This window comes from Colletotrichum tamarilloi, assembly GCF_030869305.1.
Source record: "Colletotrichum tamarilloi strain Tom-12 chromosome Unknown Scaffold_47.1, whole genome shotgun sequence".
Taxonomy (NCBI): domain Eukaryota; kingdom Fungi; phylum Ascomycota; class Sordariomycetes; order Glomerellales; family Glomerellaceae; genus Colletotrichum; species Colletotrichum tamarilloi.
Genome location: NW_026849430.1, coordinates 65,950 through 80,951, shown reverse-complemented (window position 1 = coordinate 80,951; position 15,002 = coordinate 65,950). Strand labels below are relative to the sequence as shown.

Below are 15,002 nucleotides of genomic sequence, written 5' to 3'. Positions count from 1 at the left end.
TATCGAAAGTCGGTGGAAATTGGCGGTGCGGTTCGTGCAGAGGAGCGACACCCTAAGAAGATCTCCACGATTCCCCAAACCCGTCATCGCTACCTACCTCATCTACTTATACATAGAATATTCCCAGGAAAGAGGGAAATGACGGCAACGGGCCAAGGCAAGACGTCCAACACTGGAGGAACCCATCGTGAACACGAGGCCTTGGAAGCTTGGCGGACAAGCTTAAATCGCGAGAAAGGTCGACCACTCCACCGCCAGGGCAACGTTCGGATCCCCAGGACAGCAAGGATCTCCAGTGAACTGCCGAAATGAGCAACGTCGCCCGAGTCAACGCGCATGAGAACCGCATCAACTCTCGTATTGAGTCTCGTGCGTGCAATTGGGAATGGCGACGGTCAGTCGAGGGACAGACAAGAAGGGAAACGGCAATTGATGGTGTAATTTTCAATCATGCGTTCCAATGATCAAAAGCACTGTCGAGCGCTGCAACCATGGTAATCCTGTCACCGCGGAAACTCAATTGAAGTCTAAATTTGGCCTCTTACTAAATCTTTCCGAGCTTCCTCTTTTGATCGCGTTTTCACCGTGCCGCTCTCGCCTGTTGCATACAGGTAGCCAAGAGGCCAGGTTAAGGTCCGTTCAGCTCCATTGAGCACATCAATTATCCTATTAATACTTAGATATGTACAGTCGAGACCGACTAAGCCTTATTTACGGGGCTGCGGATGTCGGAGGAGATGGAGATCACTGGGGTTTGAGGTCCGGAACGGATCCGGACACGAACCGATGAAGCCGTGCAATGGCACCGGATATTCATAGCGCTGTGATAGTCTGAATCGGGTGTCTGGCCAAACGAGGACTTCTTATGGTCAAGGATTCACAGCGAGAGAGGTTCATGGCACCTCTCAGGCCTTCGACGACTGTCATTTCACCCCACCCGAAGCCATGACACGAATCTTTGGCCCAGCGTCAACGCTTGAGGGCAATTGTCATCACTGGATAGTTCAAGACGTCACACCGACTAGCATCGGCTTTAAAACTCTTTTCACAGGTACTGACTTCAGATGCCAATGAATATAGGTCAGATAACAAATGTTTCTATGAGCAGTCCATGCCAGGACACATGCCCTTATTCAATATAGATGTGCGAGCGATATAGACATGTGAAGAGAAGGCGATTATACATCAGTCTACTTAGGTATATACACTAAAGCCGGCCCCTTAACTCCGTGCTTGCTACGTCCGTCATCATCAACTAAGATTAAGCTGTATTTACTTCTTGCACAGGCGATCGGTCTGCTTGGTGAGCCAATCCTCCTGGCGGGCAATGTACCAGTCCTCACTGCCGACGGCGGTGGGGGCGTAGAAAACACCCCAGGGGTCAATCTTCTTCTTGAGAGCGTACAGCTTAGCGTAGTTGGAGCCGAAGAAGGCCTGGCCGAAGTCGGGCTCCATGACGTCGCCCTCGTTGCCGTAGCCACCACCGCCGGGGGTGATCTTGCGAAGACGGCCCATCCAGTCCTGGGTGATGCGGACGTTGGCGGTCTTGATCTCCTCCTGGGTAGCGGTAGCGCTCCAGCCACCACCAATGATGGCGAACATGAGAGCCTCACGCCAGGCCGGGTTGGCAGAGCTGGCGGTGACGTCGGAGGGAGCAGCGGCGTTGATGTTGTACTGGATCAGCGCGGAGCCCTCGGTGATAATTCCCTTGAGGGTAGCGATAGTCTCGTTAAGGAGGGCGGGGTCCTCCCAGTTGGCCTTGGGAATGAGACGGTTAGCGGTACGGACGGTGTCGGTGCCGACGCTCTCCATGGGGAAGTGGTTCTTCCAGGTGGCGTAAAAGTTGTCGTGCTCAAAGTACTCGGGCTCGACGCTGAAGCCGAGGGCAGCCCACTCGGTGAAGAGAGGCTCAACCATGGCCTTGAAGTCGGTCAGGTTCATGCCGGGGACCAACCAGGGGCGCATGCTCCAGAGGTAGGCACCGTTACCGGCGGGGAAGAGAGTCGAGTATCCGTAGGTCTTCTTGGCAGAGAAGTCGGGGAAGCGGCGCCAGTAAGCCTCCATGGCGGCCCAGAAGACGGTGGAAGAGATGTTCTTCTCGGCAGTGTTGAGGCTCCAGGTAAGACCGGCAAACTGGGTCTTGGGGTAGACTCGGACGGTCATGGAGGTGACGACACCCCAGGTGGCACCACCGCCACCGCGAACAGCCCAGAAGAGCTCGCTGTTGGTCTTGTCATCAGCAGTGATGTGGCGACCGTCGGGGGTGACAATGTCGACGCTGAGGACCTGGTCGGAACCAAGACCGGCGACGGGGCTCATGGGGGAGTGACCACCACCGGCAATGTAGCCACCGGTGACACCGACACTGCGGCACTCGCCGCCAACGGCGGTGTAGCCCTCCTTGTTGGCAGCCTCGTACAGCTCAGAGACCTGGACACCGGCACCGAGCTTGAAGGCAGGACCCTCGTAGCCACCAGCAGACTTGTAGTTCTTGATGAACTTGAGACCCTTCAGGTTGTGGGTCCAGATGGACAGAGAACCGGCACCGGTGTTCTTGCCCAAGAAATCGTGACCAGTGTTGCGGACAACGAGACGCAGGTTAAGGGTGCGAGCAAAGTTGACGGCAAGCTGGATCTGGGCCACGTTGGTAGCCTTGACGGAGTAGAGGGGGAAGCCACCAATCTCGCAAGTGCGGTTGTTGGCGGCGTTCTGGGGCTGGCAAGTAGAGCCCTGGTAGAGAGGGGACATGACTGAAGTAGGATCCTCATCGCTTTGGGATGTTAGTCTGAGGTGCTGGTACCAGTCAAGGCAAGGTAACTTACTGAGTGTCGGAGTTGGTCCAGTTGTCGAGGAGGTACTGGCACTTCTCGGCATCGTAGTGCTCACCAGCGTAGCAAGCAGCTCCGAGGGGAACCGTCTTGATGAGGGAGTTGCCAGTCAAGAGGTTGAAGACCTTCCACACGGGCTCGGAAGGGTAGAAGAAGTCGCCGGGGAAGAGCTTGCACTTGTTGTTGGGCTCAGTGCGCTTCTCGATATTTGTCGCGTCAGCGAAGGTAAAGAGCGAAATGTTGCTGAGCTCGAGCTGGGTGAGGTTGGCCAGCACGGCATCAGTCAACTGGATGGTCTCCTCGGGGATGTCTGCCTCGGGGAACTCCTCGGCGGCGGGGGCAACAGTGGCCTCGTTGGCATCTGGGAAACGTGGTCAGTATGAATGTTGATGAGATCGGCAGAGGGTGACTCTGGGGGAGGAGGCAGCTTACCAATGGTCTCACCATCGACGACGAGCCTCTGGGCTCCGACGAAGTTGGCCAGCGGCATGGCCGCGGCGAGCAGCAGAGCTCTTCCGAGAGAAGGCATCTTGACAAGAAGGGAAATCTGCTTGTCGAAGAGGATTAAGGATCCTTGCAAGTTGGATGCAAGTGGGATGAGGAGAGGGACAAGAAAAAGAGTTCACGATGGACGTGCTCCTCATCTGGAGATATATACGTCCACGATCATCAACGGCCTCGGGCCATTCCATGTCCTGTCAGTTCTCCCCCCCCCCCCCCCCCCCCCCCCCCCCCCCCCCCCCCCCCACCCCCCCCCCCCCCCCCCCCCCCCCCCCCCCGCCCCCCCACCCCCCCCCCCCCGCCCCACCCCCCCCCCGCCCACCCCCCCCGCCCCCCCCCCCCCCCCCCCCGAGTCTCCCCCCACACGTGGCTACATGCAGCATTTGCAAGCTATTGGTTATCAGCCGCATGATGCCTCCCAGGTTGCCGGGATCCACGTTATCGCCACGAGGAACATGGCCTTGGCTACCCGATGCGCATCTTATGTCCGTATAGGCAAAATGAAGACCCCATCGCCAGGAGCTGCTATCAAAGAAGCGGCACCTGGAAGGACCAAAAAGCAGGATGATAATCCTCGAGGGGTGGCTTCTCACTCCCAGCCGAGCCGATGGAGAATGGGATTTCTGCTTCCTTGGGGCTTCGCAATGGCCTAGCAGGGATGCCTGTATACGAAGACTTGGCAGGCCAGGGTTTGGGCGAAATTAATTACTGTCTAGCCCCCAAGTCACCCCCAACGTCTTCCTAGTACGCAGTAAACCGCCGTTTCCGTCGACACACAGCGGCATATTCACGGCACTCGCGGCAGTTTGCTGCGGGTTGGTTCAATAGCCTTACCTGGAGCCGCGCTGTAGAAGTTGGGCTTTATTTTGCGGAGGCCATCCTTTTTTCAACGTCTGTGGTTCGTTTAGATATGAGATGAAACTACCTTACTACACACAACTCCAACTCCAAAAGTTGCAAACTCGTCAAGAGTATCAAAGCTCCTCTCGCAACTACAACGTACTACGGTATCAGGCCAAAGTTTAACCCCCTTGTCAGGTACCAGTGGGGATGGCCCGTGCCTGCCTTCCATGGGCAATTCGACCAATTAAAAGCCACTATTTCAGCACAGGCCCACTAATTAGCCTAGCCTAACTTTTTTACTAATTACGAATTCTTCCTCCTATATACTACCTACTTACTTACTTACCTTATTTTTAATAAATTATTACGAATATAATACGGTTAGTAAGTAGTATAACAAAGTACTTTACTAAGGCTAACTACTAATAAATTCGTATACTATATATTAATATAAAATTTATATAAGCTTAAATAATTAAATTAACTAAATTTATAAAAAACTAGGTTTATATAGCTATAAGAACCTCGTTAATAATAATTATACTACGTTCTAGCTATCTATAGGTTATAATTTTATAATAAGAAGAAGCCCTCGTTAAGTACGTTACTTTTTTTAAAAACGGCCGCTAGGCCTCTTTTTTATTATTTTTAATTATACTTTTTTTTTTTTAATTTAGTATTTATATAATACAAATAGCCCTATATTAGTTTAGGTTTTATTATTATATTACTTATTATAAGCCCCCTATATTTAAAGCTAATCGAATTAAGTATCTTACTTAAACTTAAGAATACTTTTATTAAACTATTAAAAACTAATAAAAAGTCTTATAAATAAATAAAATATAAATTATAAATAGTTATTATTATAAGCTTTATATTACTTATTACTATAATAAAAAATAAAACCTAACGTATATTATTAAGAAGTATTAATATAAGCGGGGTTAAATATTCTAAAAATATTTTTTTAAAAATTAAAAAGGACTAAGTATTTTTTAAAAAAAGGATTAGGGTAGTATATATATTAATACTTATTAAGAATATACTATACTAATTATCGATAGTTAAATTTACTTCTATTAATAAATATATAATAATAACCTTATTTTAATATAAAACGGCGCCCTAATATATAATATAAAGTTAATTTAATAAGAGCTTAATAACTATAGTATTTACTTAATATTCTAGCTACCTTTTTTACCTAACCTTAACCTTATTAAAACGTACTAAAATTAAATAAAGGATTATATATAAGAACTTATAAATATATAAAAAAACTCTTTATATAATATATTATAATAATAAATTAAAAAGGCCTAGAATACCTTTTTAAAAAACTTTTTATATTTATTATTAAGTATAATACCCGCGCGTTACTAAGTAATAATTAATACTAATAGAATATATATTAAATACTAATTTAGCTATAAAAATTAATTAAGATCTAATAATTATTAATTATATTAGCTATTTAGCGCTAACGATTTAACTAGTACGTTAACCCTTATCTATAGATCGGTACCGAGCCAGGGGATTAAACTTACCCCTATAGACCAAGTAGCAGCCGAAAAGTTCAATGTTGGAGTGGAATCCAAAGATTCTTCAATGGCATTGGCTGCCTACTGGCCCCTCCTCGGGGCACAATGTCCCGCCGGTCCTGCATCATCTCAGGGGCACTAGCTTATTCCCTTGCCACTTTGCCAAGCCGCCTATTTTGACACCCACGTCAAAGAGAAGTCGGCAACGCAGGGAGGTTTTTTTGAACCTGGAAGCGAGTGCTCTGGAGCTTCTTATCGTTCTAGAATGCACTTGTGAAGTCAAAATCACGCACTGAGGGCCCCTCATCGATACCAAGACTCTCGGGATAGACCCGATCAGAGTAATATCGTCAGCAACCGTGCGCCTTTGACAACGACTCGAACACTTCTTTGATCTATGAGCAGCCCAAATTGGTCTCCCGGACCCCGACAATGATCACACCGAGCGACCATACTGCCCACCGGCCGTTTGGAAAATCTGCGCCGCTCAAGGCAGTCGAACGGGTGGGAACTCGGAGGATTTCTGCGCCGCCCGTCTGCCTTCTTCAACGGAACGCCACGGCTGCTAGTCAAGCTCGGCGCAGCTAGGATCCATTTTCCTGTTCTTTGCAGAGATACACACCCCAACCGTAGACGTACGCATTTCTAGTCACCACCTCTCTGTTGCCTGTAAACTCTGTTGGTTCAGGTTGGGAACTGGTTGGTCGAACTTGGCCCTTTTGTCTGCCCTCTGTTCATCTCAAACCACTCTGAGTAACTTTCTGAACCCTGCCCACTGCAGATTTCGGATCCCTCCAGACAATGCGTGTCTTGGAATGTGCTGGCATACTTCATTGGCCCGGGGAAGTGAGGCGCTCTGCATAACAAGCGAATATGGGGAATGGAAGGGCGATCCCTCTTGATCAGAGATGATGAAGGGAGAGACCGAAGAGGGGATCCTTCCGCGGGTCAGCCGAAAACTTTGACTTGCTCAGCTCCTCTAGGCGGCAGGCTGTCGGATCCGTGTGTCGAGATCTGCCATTTGGTGCTGGTTGGCTAATATAGAGAAAGGTCGTATTTCGTCTTGGTGCTATTAATCCGCACGAAACGAGAAAGTCTTGGGCAGCAAAAAGATTTCGGTACGGAGCATAGAACATTAAAAGATTTCCCGATTCCCATAAGGCTGCGATGGGACCTGTTGCCTCTTCTCCGGATTCCCTCTTCCACTGGTGATCTTAGTCCCAGTCGCTCCGTCCCGACTGCCTGCCGCAAAACTTTAGTCCGAGTCTTTTGCGCGTTCTTGCAACTAATCGACCTTTCCGAAGCGGATCCCGTCAAAGATCTGGCCGGCCGAGATGCCATTTCATCTACTACCTCGAGGCGCGCCGCCGCATCCCGATGTTTTGACGATACCCACACCTCCACTCCAGGAGACTGCAATCATCATCATTTTCTTCTTTCCAGCTCTATCGATTTGCACCTTTGGCCTGCGGGCATACGGTCGGATAAGCACGCGTCAATGGGGACTAGGTATGATGTCAGCATAACTTCGTTGTTGCTTGAAGCTTACCATAGACTATTTCTTAGATGACTGGCTATGTGGCTTAGCCTTGGTACGAACATAAGGGGGTGATTTTGGGTGAAGATGTAGCTAATGGTTAAACAGCTCTTTGCAGTCTTAATGACACCTCCTCTGTTCATGTGTAAGTAGAACTATGTTTCAGAAATGACCACCCAGCCAGCAAGCTGACACTGCCGGAACTTAGTTGTCAAACTCAATTATTTCGGATGGAGAGCTGTAAATGTCCCCAAGGATTTCGATAACAAGGCCGGGCTGTGGTGGAACTTCTTGGTACAGATGGCCTACAATCCAGTGCTCGCTTTGGTCAAAGCATCGGTATTGGTATTTCTACTTCGACTAGGAGGCCAAAAGCGAGGCGTCCGAACCGCTATCATCGGACTCAACATTTTCAACGCATGCCACGCAGTCGCCGTATTCTTTACCGCCTTATTCCAATGCCTACCTATGGAAGCCAACTGGGACTTTTCTCTGCGAGGCCAGCCAGGCACAAAATGCGTCGACAACTCGTTTCACGTCATTGCATCTTGTATCACGATCGTCTCGGACCTTCTGGTACTCGCCTTGCCCTTTTGGATATTCCTCGGGCTCAAAATGCCCTTGGCGGCCAAAATGGCAGTCATTGGGGTTTTCCTTATGGGTCTTGTGTAAGTGATAATTTCAAGAGACAATAACCCTTGGTCAAAGCTGATTGTGTTCGGATTAATAGAGTAACGGTTGTTGCTGTCATCCGAGTCATCCAGATCTACAAGCTATTCTTCGTCCCATCACCTCCAGGAACCGATCACTTCCACAACATTGGCCTTGTGAGCTCTACCGTTGAGGTTAATCTGGCCATTTTCTGTGCCTGTATTCCTGCATTGCGCCCTCTATTCCGCCGATGGATGCCGAAGCTGTTCGGCGGCACGACGAAGAAGACGACCGGTAAAGGATACTACGGGAAATACGCGACCGGCTCATTGCGAAATCCAACTGGGGTGCAAGAGAGCAACGATATTACACTCAAAGAGATGCGCTCAAGAGCGCACTGCACGGAAATACGCAGTGTCTCTCCATCGGGTTCTGAAGAGGAAATCATGACATACAACGGAATCGTCAGAACCACAAACGTCAACGTCCAGTACGAATCCAACACCAGCGTAAACGATTTGGAATCTCGACACTCAAGCGAGTACAAAACGATCGACAAACCAACGAAGGGGACAGCTTTCTGAAGACGATGCTTGAAACTTTAATCGGTGTTCTTGGGCGTTGTGGATCGCGGGACATCCCGCCAGGGTTTCAATAATACCACTTTTTGGATCTGCCGGGTGCGAGCAAGGAACCATCTACTAGTCCGCACCATGCACGGCTGCAGTTCGCTGCCAATTTTTGCACGTTTATACTGAATACCTTGGATACCCTTCTATAATCTCACTTTGTTTTACTGTTGATCTGCTGAGATTCAAGACGCCATCGATGATCGTGTGATCTTGCCTATCAGTGGACCTGAATCTCTCGGCGGTCTACTCCGCAAAAACCTGACTGAATCATAGTGCGTGAGTGCATGATATGAGTTCGTTCTCCCTTGCCAAAGAGGTACGGAGTCCGACTCCATTCCCTCCCTCCTACAACTCTAATTCTCGATTTCTCAGTGGTTGTGCCCTTGCCCATCCTGGCTTTTCTTATTAGGTCGAAACTCAACTACATGATGCGGGCTTGGCGTCGGTGCCTTCGAACGCTTAGTGGAGGGATTGGTACAGGGTCTACGCGTTGTCTCCATCCTTTGCGATCCCCTTATGTGCAGTCAGCGATTTTATGAAAACTTACAGAGTGTATTTGGGTAGCACTTAGCCCGCAGGCAGGGCTAGGAGCTACATGGTCCCGGCAGAAGGGTTTCCAACGAAGGTTTGAATAACACTAGAGAAGACGTGATAGAACCAGACTGTCACACACTGGCTGAGATTTGAGGAGTTCTTAGAAAGAGGTCTTCACCTGAATCGTAGTCTCTGGCTAGTCACCTTCCCACAATGGAGCGATTTTCTTCTCGTCAAGAAAGACGCGCTTTCGGCCCCATCCCGCCCAACTCAGAGAAAATGAGGCGATGGAGATTCCGCAAGTGAGACTCCTTCTGGCAGTGATTGACATGGACATGGGCAGAGGGTCCTTGTCAAGTGTCGGCCCAAGGAATTAGCCAATTTTGACAGGCAATGACAGCCCGCGACGGGCCCAGGACCCCGACACTAGAAGAGCCGGCCCCGCTGTGGTCTGACACGACTAGCGGTGCAGAGAACCTAGATCCTGGGATTATGGGAAATGGAACTCCCCTGCCTGCCGAATGTTCTTCGGACTGGCCACCTATTTTCTGCTGCCCAGGTGGGCGGGCGCCGACGTGGGCAGACGCTCGGTGCTATTGGGCTTTGGAGACAGAAGGGATACTACGACGGGGTCGACGGAGACCAGGGTAATTTTAACCTTGTTCAGACGAACTATTCCGTGCGGAAACTTGACAGGTTGACCGTGATGCTTCGGGCGCCCGCATCTCGCGGTTTCAATGTTGCATGGACTGCTGAAACCTGCCAGTACTAACAAGACCAAACGTCCGGAAGCCTATTGGGCCTCACAAGCATCCAGCCAAAGAGACAACAGCATACGTAGTCCGCTCCGGTGTGCAGCTGCCGAAATTCAAACCTGCAGTTGGGGATCGATAGTCTCCATTTTCCGTACAACTTGCAAGGTTGGGATGCAGGCCAAGGCCGCTGATCTTTCCCTCTGTTCCCTTCCCACGGATTCGTGGAGATCGGTCCAGAGACTTCGAACTTGACCGCTGAATGGCTTTTGCATTTGCGATGCCCAGAAGCACAGGACTCAGGGCAGATCAGAATGCGAAGCGAATAGGCTTTTGTTGATCTTTGCTTGGCTTGATCAGCGTCTCAAGGACATCGAACTGAAGCTTTGGTTAGGCGACCCGGGATACATGGGCTTTATCCATCGATTTCTAACTGAAAAGTCTATCCCCGCACAATCGAGATCTTGACTGATAGAACTCAAGGGCCTGTAGCCGCGTTGGCTGATGGATCCCCAATTACCTTCCCGCGAGCGAGATAGAGAATTTCTGCATTCTCCAACTTGTCATACTTTAGCAGAAGAGAAAAAACCAAAATCTCTTCCTGATAAACGGGGTCCGTAAAGCAGACAAACCTATGGGTAATAGGTGTGTCATCCATGATGTGCCGATGTTTTACGATACAAAAGCGTTCTACAGCCGGATCTTTCCCATATCAGCATCGACGATCAACTCCAAGGACCGTCTCGCTGATGCCCATATGAGTCTCGAATATACAAAAGTAATTTGACATTGAGCAATCCAGACCTCAAACGTACTTCTGCATGCAGGCTTAGACGTGATCATAGTCCGTAGAAAATAGCACCGTTGTCTCCAGTCTCTAGAGCAGTAATCTCCACATGATGATTCGCTGTTATGTCTTGTCGTGCGGCTGAAAATAAAATAGAAACTCCCAGAATCATACGAGACGCCAGAAGATGTCTCACTCGTACTTGAACCAAACAGATGGCATGATTGCTACCTATCCGATTAGGTGAACGTTTCTAGGTTCTTTTTCTCAATTTTCACTGCATACTACCTTGTTGTACAAGATATGTATTAAATAACCGCAAACGCAAAATGGCTGCCAATCAAGTTAACTTTGCCTGGTGTCTACTGTTGTGGCGCCTCGAGGACCTCCGGATGCAGGCAAGTTCAACCGCCACATTCCTCTCAATCAGTATCGACTGATATTCTCGCGGGACCAGCCGAAAGCTACTGAATTTGCGCATTCCTGCGGTATTGTTTTGATGGTTTCGTTTCCGCTCTAGGAATAAGCCTACAATCTGTCCCACGTGGAAAGGAAGATGTCGGAAATTTAAGAGGACGGGTCTCCTCGAGAGAAAATCAATTACACCACTAGTGTCTGTAATTCTAGTACCTATCCTGATCACAATGCGTCTTCTTGCTTCAGTATCAACTTTACTCACTGCTCTTGCAGCGGTGACCACTGGGTCATTTCTATCTCCTAGAAAAGAGATAGCATTGTGTCTCTGCGAAGACGAAGCATGGGATATCACAAGACGATGGCTCAGCGTCTTCTCAACCCCTGGCGTTTCTAGCAAGGCGGAGCTAGCGACCATCGTTTCTCAAAATCTCACGAGCTACGACGACGCATTTGGGCCTCCAACTATCGGCATCGATGGACTCTGGGCCGCCCTGACAGCACCTGGCAACGCGACGACAGCCAACGTGACGCAGACGCCTAACTTTATGCTACATACATGCGACCAGATTGCGTACAACTGGCAGTACACCGCCGTTACAACTGGTTATAACTCGTGAGTCTGGTGCTTATGAGCCAAGGAGAGAACAGATGGTTAACATTGCTTCAAGAACGGTACCGGCTGGAACTCCAGTTGCGTTTACCGGAAATGATATCATCCGAATTGATCTGGCGACAAGGCTGATATCTAATGCCACTTCCGTTGGAAATTGGATTGTACTTGCCCAGCAACTGGGAGAATCATGTACGGTCTCATGAAATCCTTCTAATCTCTGTCAAATGGCCCGTATATTATCTATATTGCGAGTCTAATTCAGCTACACTCGATGCCAACTTACCTGAAGTAGCTTGAATCTTGCAGAGCAACATGAAACTTTCATCTAATCAGACCCTGAAACAATCTTGTTTTATCTGAGATATATGCATGTCGTGAATGGAAACTAGGCCAAGTTCTTAGGAAGTGAAATTGTCCACTGGCACTGAATGACCCAGTATTGCCTTGATTCACCAACACCGAGTTGCTGAGGTATGAACTAAACCAAGTATAAAGACTTAATTCATGGCCACACTCATGCGGGCCTAAGAAAGGGCATCAATCATTTCTAACCCAACAAGAATAATGAGCGCACGACCACCCAATTACCCTGGCTTAGGCCACGAGAATGGTGACACTCCTCGCCGTCCTCCTCAACACCGCCAGCCTGACGACCCACCCCCTCCTGCTTATGAAGAAGTGCAGACCTCTCCTACCCAAGATGAGTATCGGCAGATCCCAATCATAGAATCGGTAACATTTGGCTTGTCAACATGGCCGGATAGTGCAGCACCATATATGGCACTTAACAAACACTGGCCGTCAAACCCGGAAAGGAAGAGAATGGACATGGTCTATAAGATCCGCTACGGCACCAAGATGTGCGAGTTCATCCTTTACTGGTACCCGCCTCCGGTCTCACGGTTTCCGGACAGTCGAAGAAGACGGGCGGAACAGAGATATCTTGAGCACTTTGAAGATCTGTGGATGGAGTCTCCGGCCCCTGAGGCTTCTCCTCACTTCCTCCCAGTGCTCAGACAGCTTGACGCGGCGATTATCCACACTATGATGTCGCAAGAAATTCACTTGGAACAGTCAGATAGGCCCTGGAAGTGCCAGATCATTGACCAATTTGAAGACCCACACCCCCCAATGCATGCCATGGTATGGACCGAAGGGTGGGCTGACTATCGTCACCGGGAGGTTCTGGCGGTTGCAGTATACAATGGGTCGGACGTCCATGTCATCCACGAGGACAGGCCTGGTCAGTGAGGCCAACACATAGTATGAGTAGGTGAGGAACAACAAGTTACTCCCAGTAGTGATCCACAGTCTAAGGCAGTTCAATAGAAAGCGTAGCAGGGTAGCATGAAGTTGCAAGAAGCTCTGCTCATCTGAGCCCAAACCCCGAGGTCTCCAGCCGTATCAACGAGGAACATGACCATGGAACGTGGATCAAAGCTGAATTGTGACGAATGGATCCGTAAGAAAATTGCTTGTATATATTAAACTGATAAACCATAACGCCGTGTACGCTGAGTATGCTAATTGATGCAATTCTCATTACCTGGCTAGACTAGCCCATGCCTCCTAATATTGAACCCTCAACTCCCTGCATATCGCCTCAGAAGATGGGCGAGTCAGTCTCATCTACAATCTGAACCTTGATGCTACCATTTCTGTAGTCTGACGCGAGGGTAAGGGCGTCGACTGCCTTCTCGAGAGGGAAAGTGTGAGAAATGAGGCTCTTGAGGTCGAGGATGCCGCTGCTCAGGCAGGCGATGCCCGCAGGCCACGTGTCGCGGTATCTGTTGATGAACTCGAGCTTGATCTAGAGAAATCCTGTTAGTCCCCAGCTCTGGTTCAAGTCTGTATGCGTGTCGACCTACCTCGGCAAGAGAAATGTGCATAAATGGCAAGTTGTTCATAATCTCCCTTCCAACACCAATAACCATAACCGTACCACCACGACGAACAGTGAAAGCGGCAGTGCAGATGCTGCTCTCGACACCGGTGCACTCAAGTACCGTTCTGGGCGCGCTGTACTCGTCGTCGCCAAACAGCTTGCGAATAGCCTTGCCGTTGCCCTCGTTGCCAAGCGCGGGGTCAATCTTGTACGTAATGACACTCGGGACCAACGTCTTGGCGAAGGCGAGGCGGGTGGGCTCAATGTCGGTGATGACGAGCGGGTGAGCGCCCGAGGCCCGCGCCGCGGCGAGGGTGACAAGGCCGATGGGGCCTGCACCGCATACGACAGCGCCGACGCCGAGAGAGAGGCCTGCGGTGCGGATGCCGTGCATGCCAACGCTCAAGGGCTCGAGGAGGGCGCCTTCGGCGTAGGAGATGTTGTCGGGGAGCCTGAACAGAGTCCGGGTTTAGGTACATGTCTACATATATCCAATTGAGTTTTTCTGAGAGGGTAAGCTCGACTTACTTGTGAAGCCACTTGGCCGGGTGGCACTTGTATCGCTGGATCGTGCCATGGTATGGGTAAACGCCAGAGAACTGGACATCTTCGCAGAGGTTGTACCGTCCGTCGACGCAGAGGAAGCATTCGCCACAGGGCACGCCTGGTTCGATCGCGACGCGGTCTCCCGGCTTGAGGTTCTTGACGCCCTCGCCAACGCGGATGACGACACCTGCTGCCTCGTGGCCGATGATGCAGTCTCCCTCGAACACAAGCGTTCCGATGCGGCCCGTCTTCCAGAAGTGGATGTCAGACCTGCAGAGCGTCCCGAAAGTCAGCGTTTGCCTTCATGATCTTTCGCAAAGTAAGGCTGAGCTCTGTCGAACTGAGGCGGGTTGCGTGTTCGACGCATCTGAACGAGACTAGAAAGACTTACCCGCACACTCCGGTAGCCTTGACGTGGACCAATGCCTCTCCCGCCTTTGGTGCGAGAACGGGCGCTTCCTCTGCCTTGAGCTGGTGATCGGCTGTGACTACCAGCGAAGGGTTCGGTAGCGGCGCCCGGATGGTTTCCTGGTTGGCACTGACCGCGGTAGGCTCGTGGTGATGGTGGTGGTCGTGTTGCTTCAATTCTGTTACAACGACAACGCCATTGGACTTTGCGGGCGCAATGCCATTGACAGGCGCCTCTGGCGATATCGTGGTAGCAACCATCTTGCAGGTGGTTGGCCTCCGGGAATAAAATGCAAGGGAGATGACAGTGACTTAGAGGAACAACTGCTTTTACAAGTATATGGACAACTGCTAGCAATGTCGAAACGATGTAGTTGGGATCAACACGGAAGAGAGAAACAAATGTTCAAGGACAGTCGCTGGAAGAAACGTGATGTGAAAGGGGAAACGGCTAGACATCTCAATTTGACAGGATTCGTTGAGGAAGCGCTCTTAGTCTATAACCCTCTATGCGTCCTGTCCCG

The 15,002-nt window shown here is 49.9% G+C and overlaps 4 protein-coding genes across 4 annotated transcripts; 2 read left to right on the top strand and 2 right to left on the bottom strand.

Annotated features, from left to right (window-relative positions):
* Nucleotides 1-1,272: 1,272 nt before the first annotated feature.
* On the bottom strand, nt 1,273-3,357 carry CTAM01_10348 (uncharacterized protein; the record flags this gene model as incomplete). The annotated part of the gene is made up of 3 exons (XM_060526363.1): nt 1,273-2,770; nt 2,823-3,189; nt 3,261-3,357. The coding sequence occupies 3 exons, from the start codon at nt 3,355-3,357 to the stop codon at nt 1,273-1,275; spliced, it is 1,962 nt and encodes a 653-aa protein (XP_060378959.1).
* A 3,693-nt stretch (nt 3,358-7,050) lies between these two features.
* On the top strand, nt 7,051-8,488 carry CTAM01_10347 (uncharacterized protein; the record flags this gene model as incomplete). Its single annotated transcript, XM_060526362.1, has 5 exons — nt 7,051-7,225; nt 7,283-7,308; nt 7,362-7,398; nt 7,462-7,921; nt 7,984-8,488. 5 exons carry the CDS (start codon nt 7,051-7,053, stop codon nt 8,486-8,488), a joined length of 1,203 nt encoding a protein of 400 aa, XP_060378958.1.
* A 2,765-nt stretch (nt 8,489-11,253) lies between these two features.
* On the top strand, nt 11,254-12,890 carry CTAM01_10346 (uncharacterized protein; the record flags this gene model as incomplete). The annotated part of the gene is made up of 2 exons (XM_060526361.1): nt 11,254-11,639; nt 12,209-12,890. 2 exons carry the CDS (start codon nt 11,254-11,256, stop codon nt 12,888-12,890), a joined length of 1,068 nt encoding a protein of 355 aa, XP_060378957.1.
* Nucleotides 12,891-13,242: 352 nt separating this feature from the next.
* Nucleotides 13,243-14,739, bottom strand: CTAM01_10345 (sorbitol dehydrogenase; the record flags this gene model as incomplete). The annotated part of the gene is made up of 4 exons (XM_060526360.1): nt 13,243-13,449; nt 13,508-13,976; nt 14,053-14,340; nt 14,462-14,739. The coding sequence occupies 4 exons, from the start codon at nt 14,737-14,739 to the stop codon at nt 13,243-13,245; spliced, it is 1,242 nt and encodes a 413-aa protein (XP_060378956.1).
* Between the last annotated feature and the right edge of the window lie 263 nt (nt 14,740-15,002).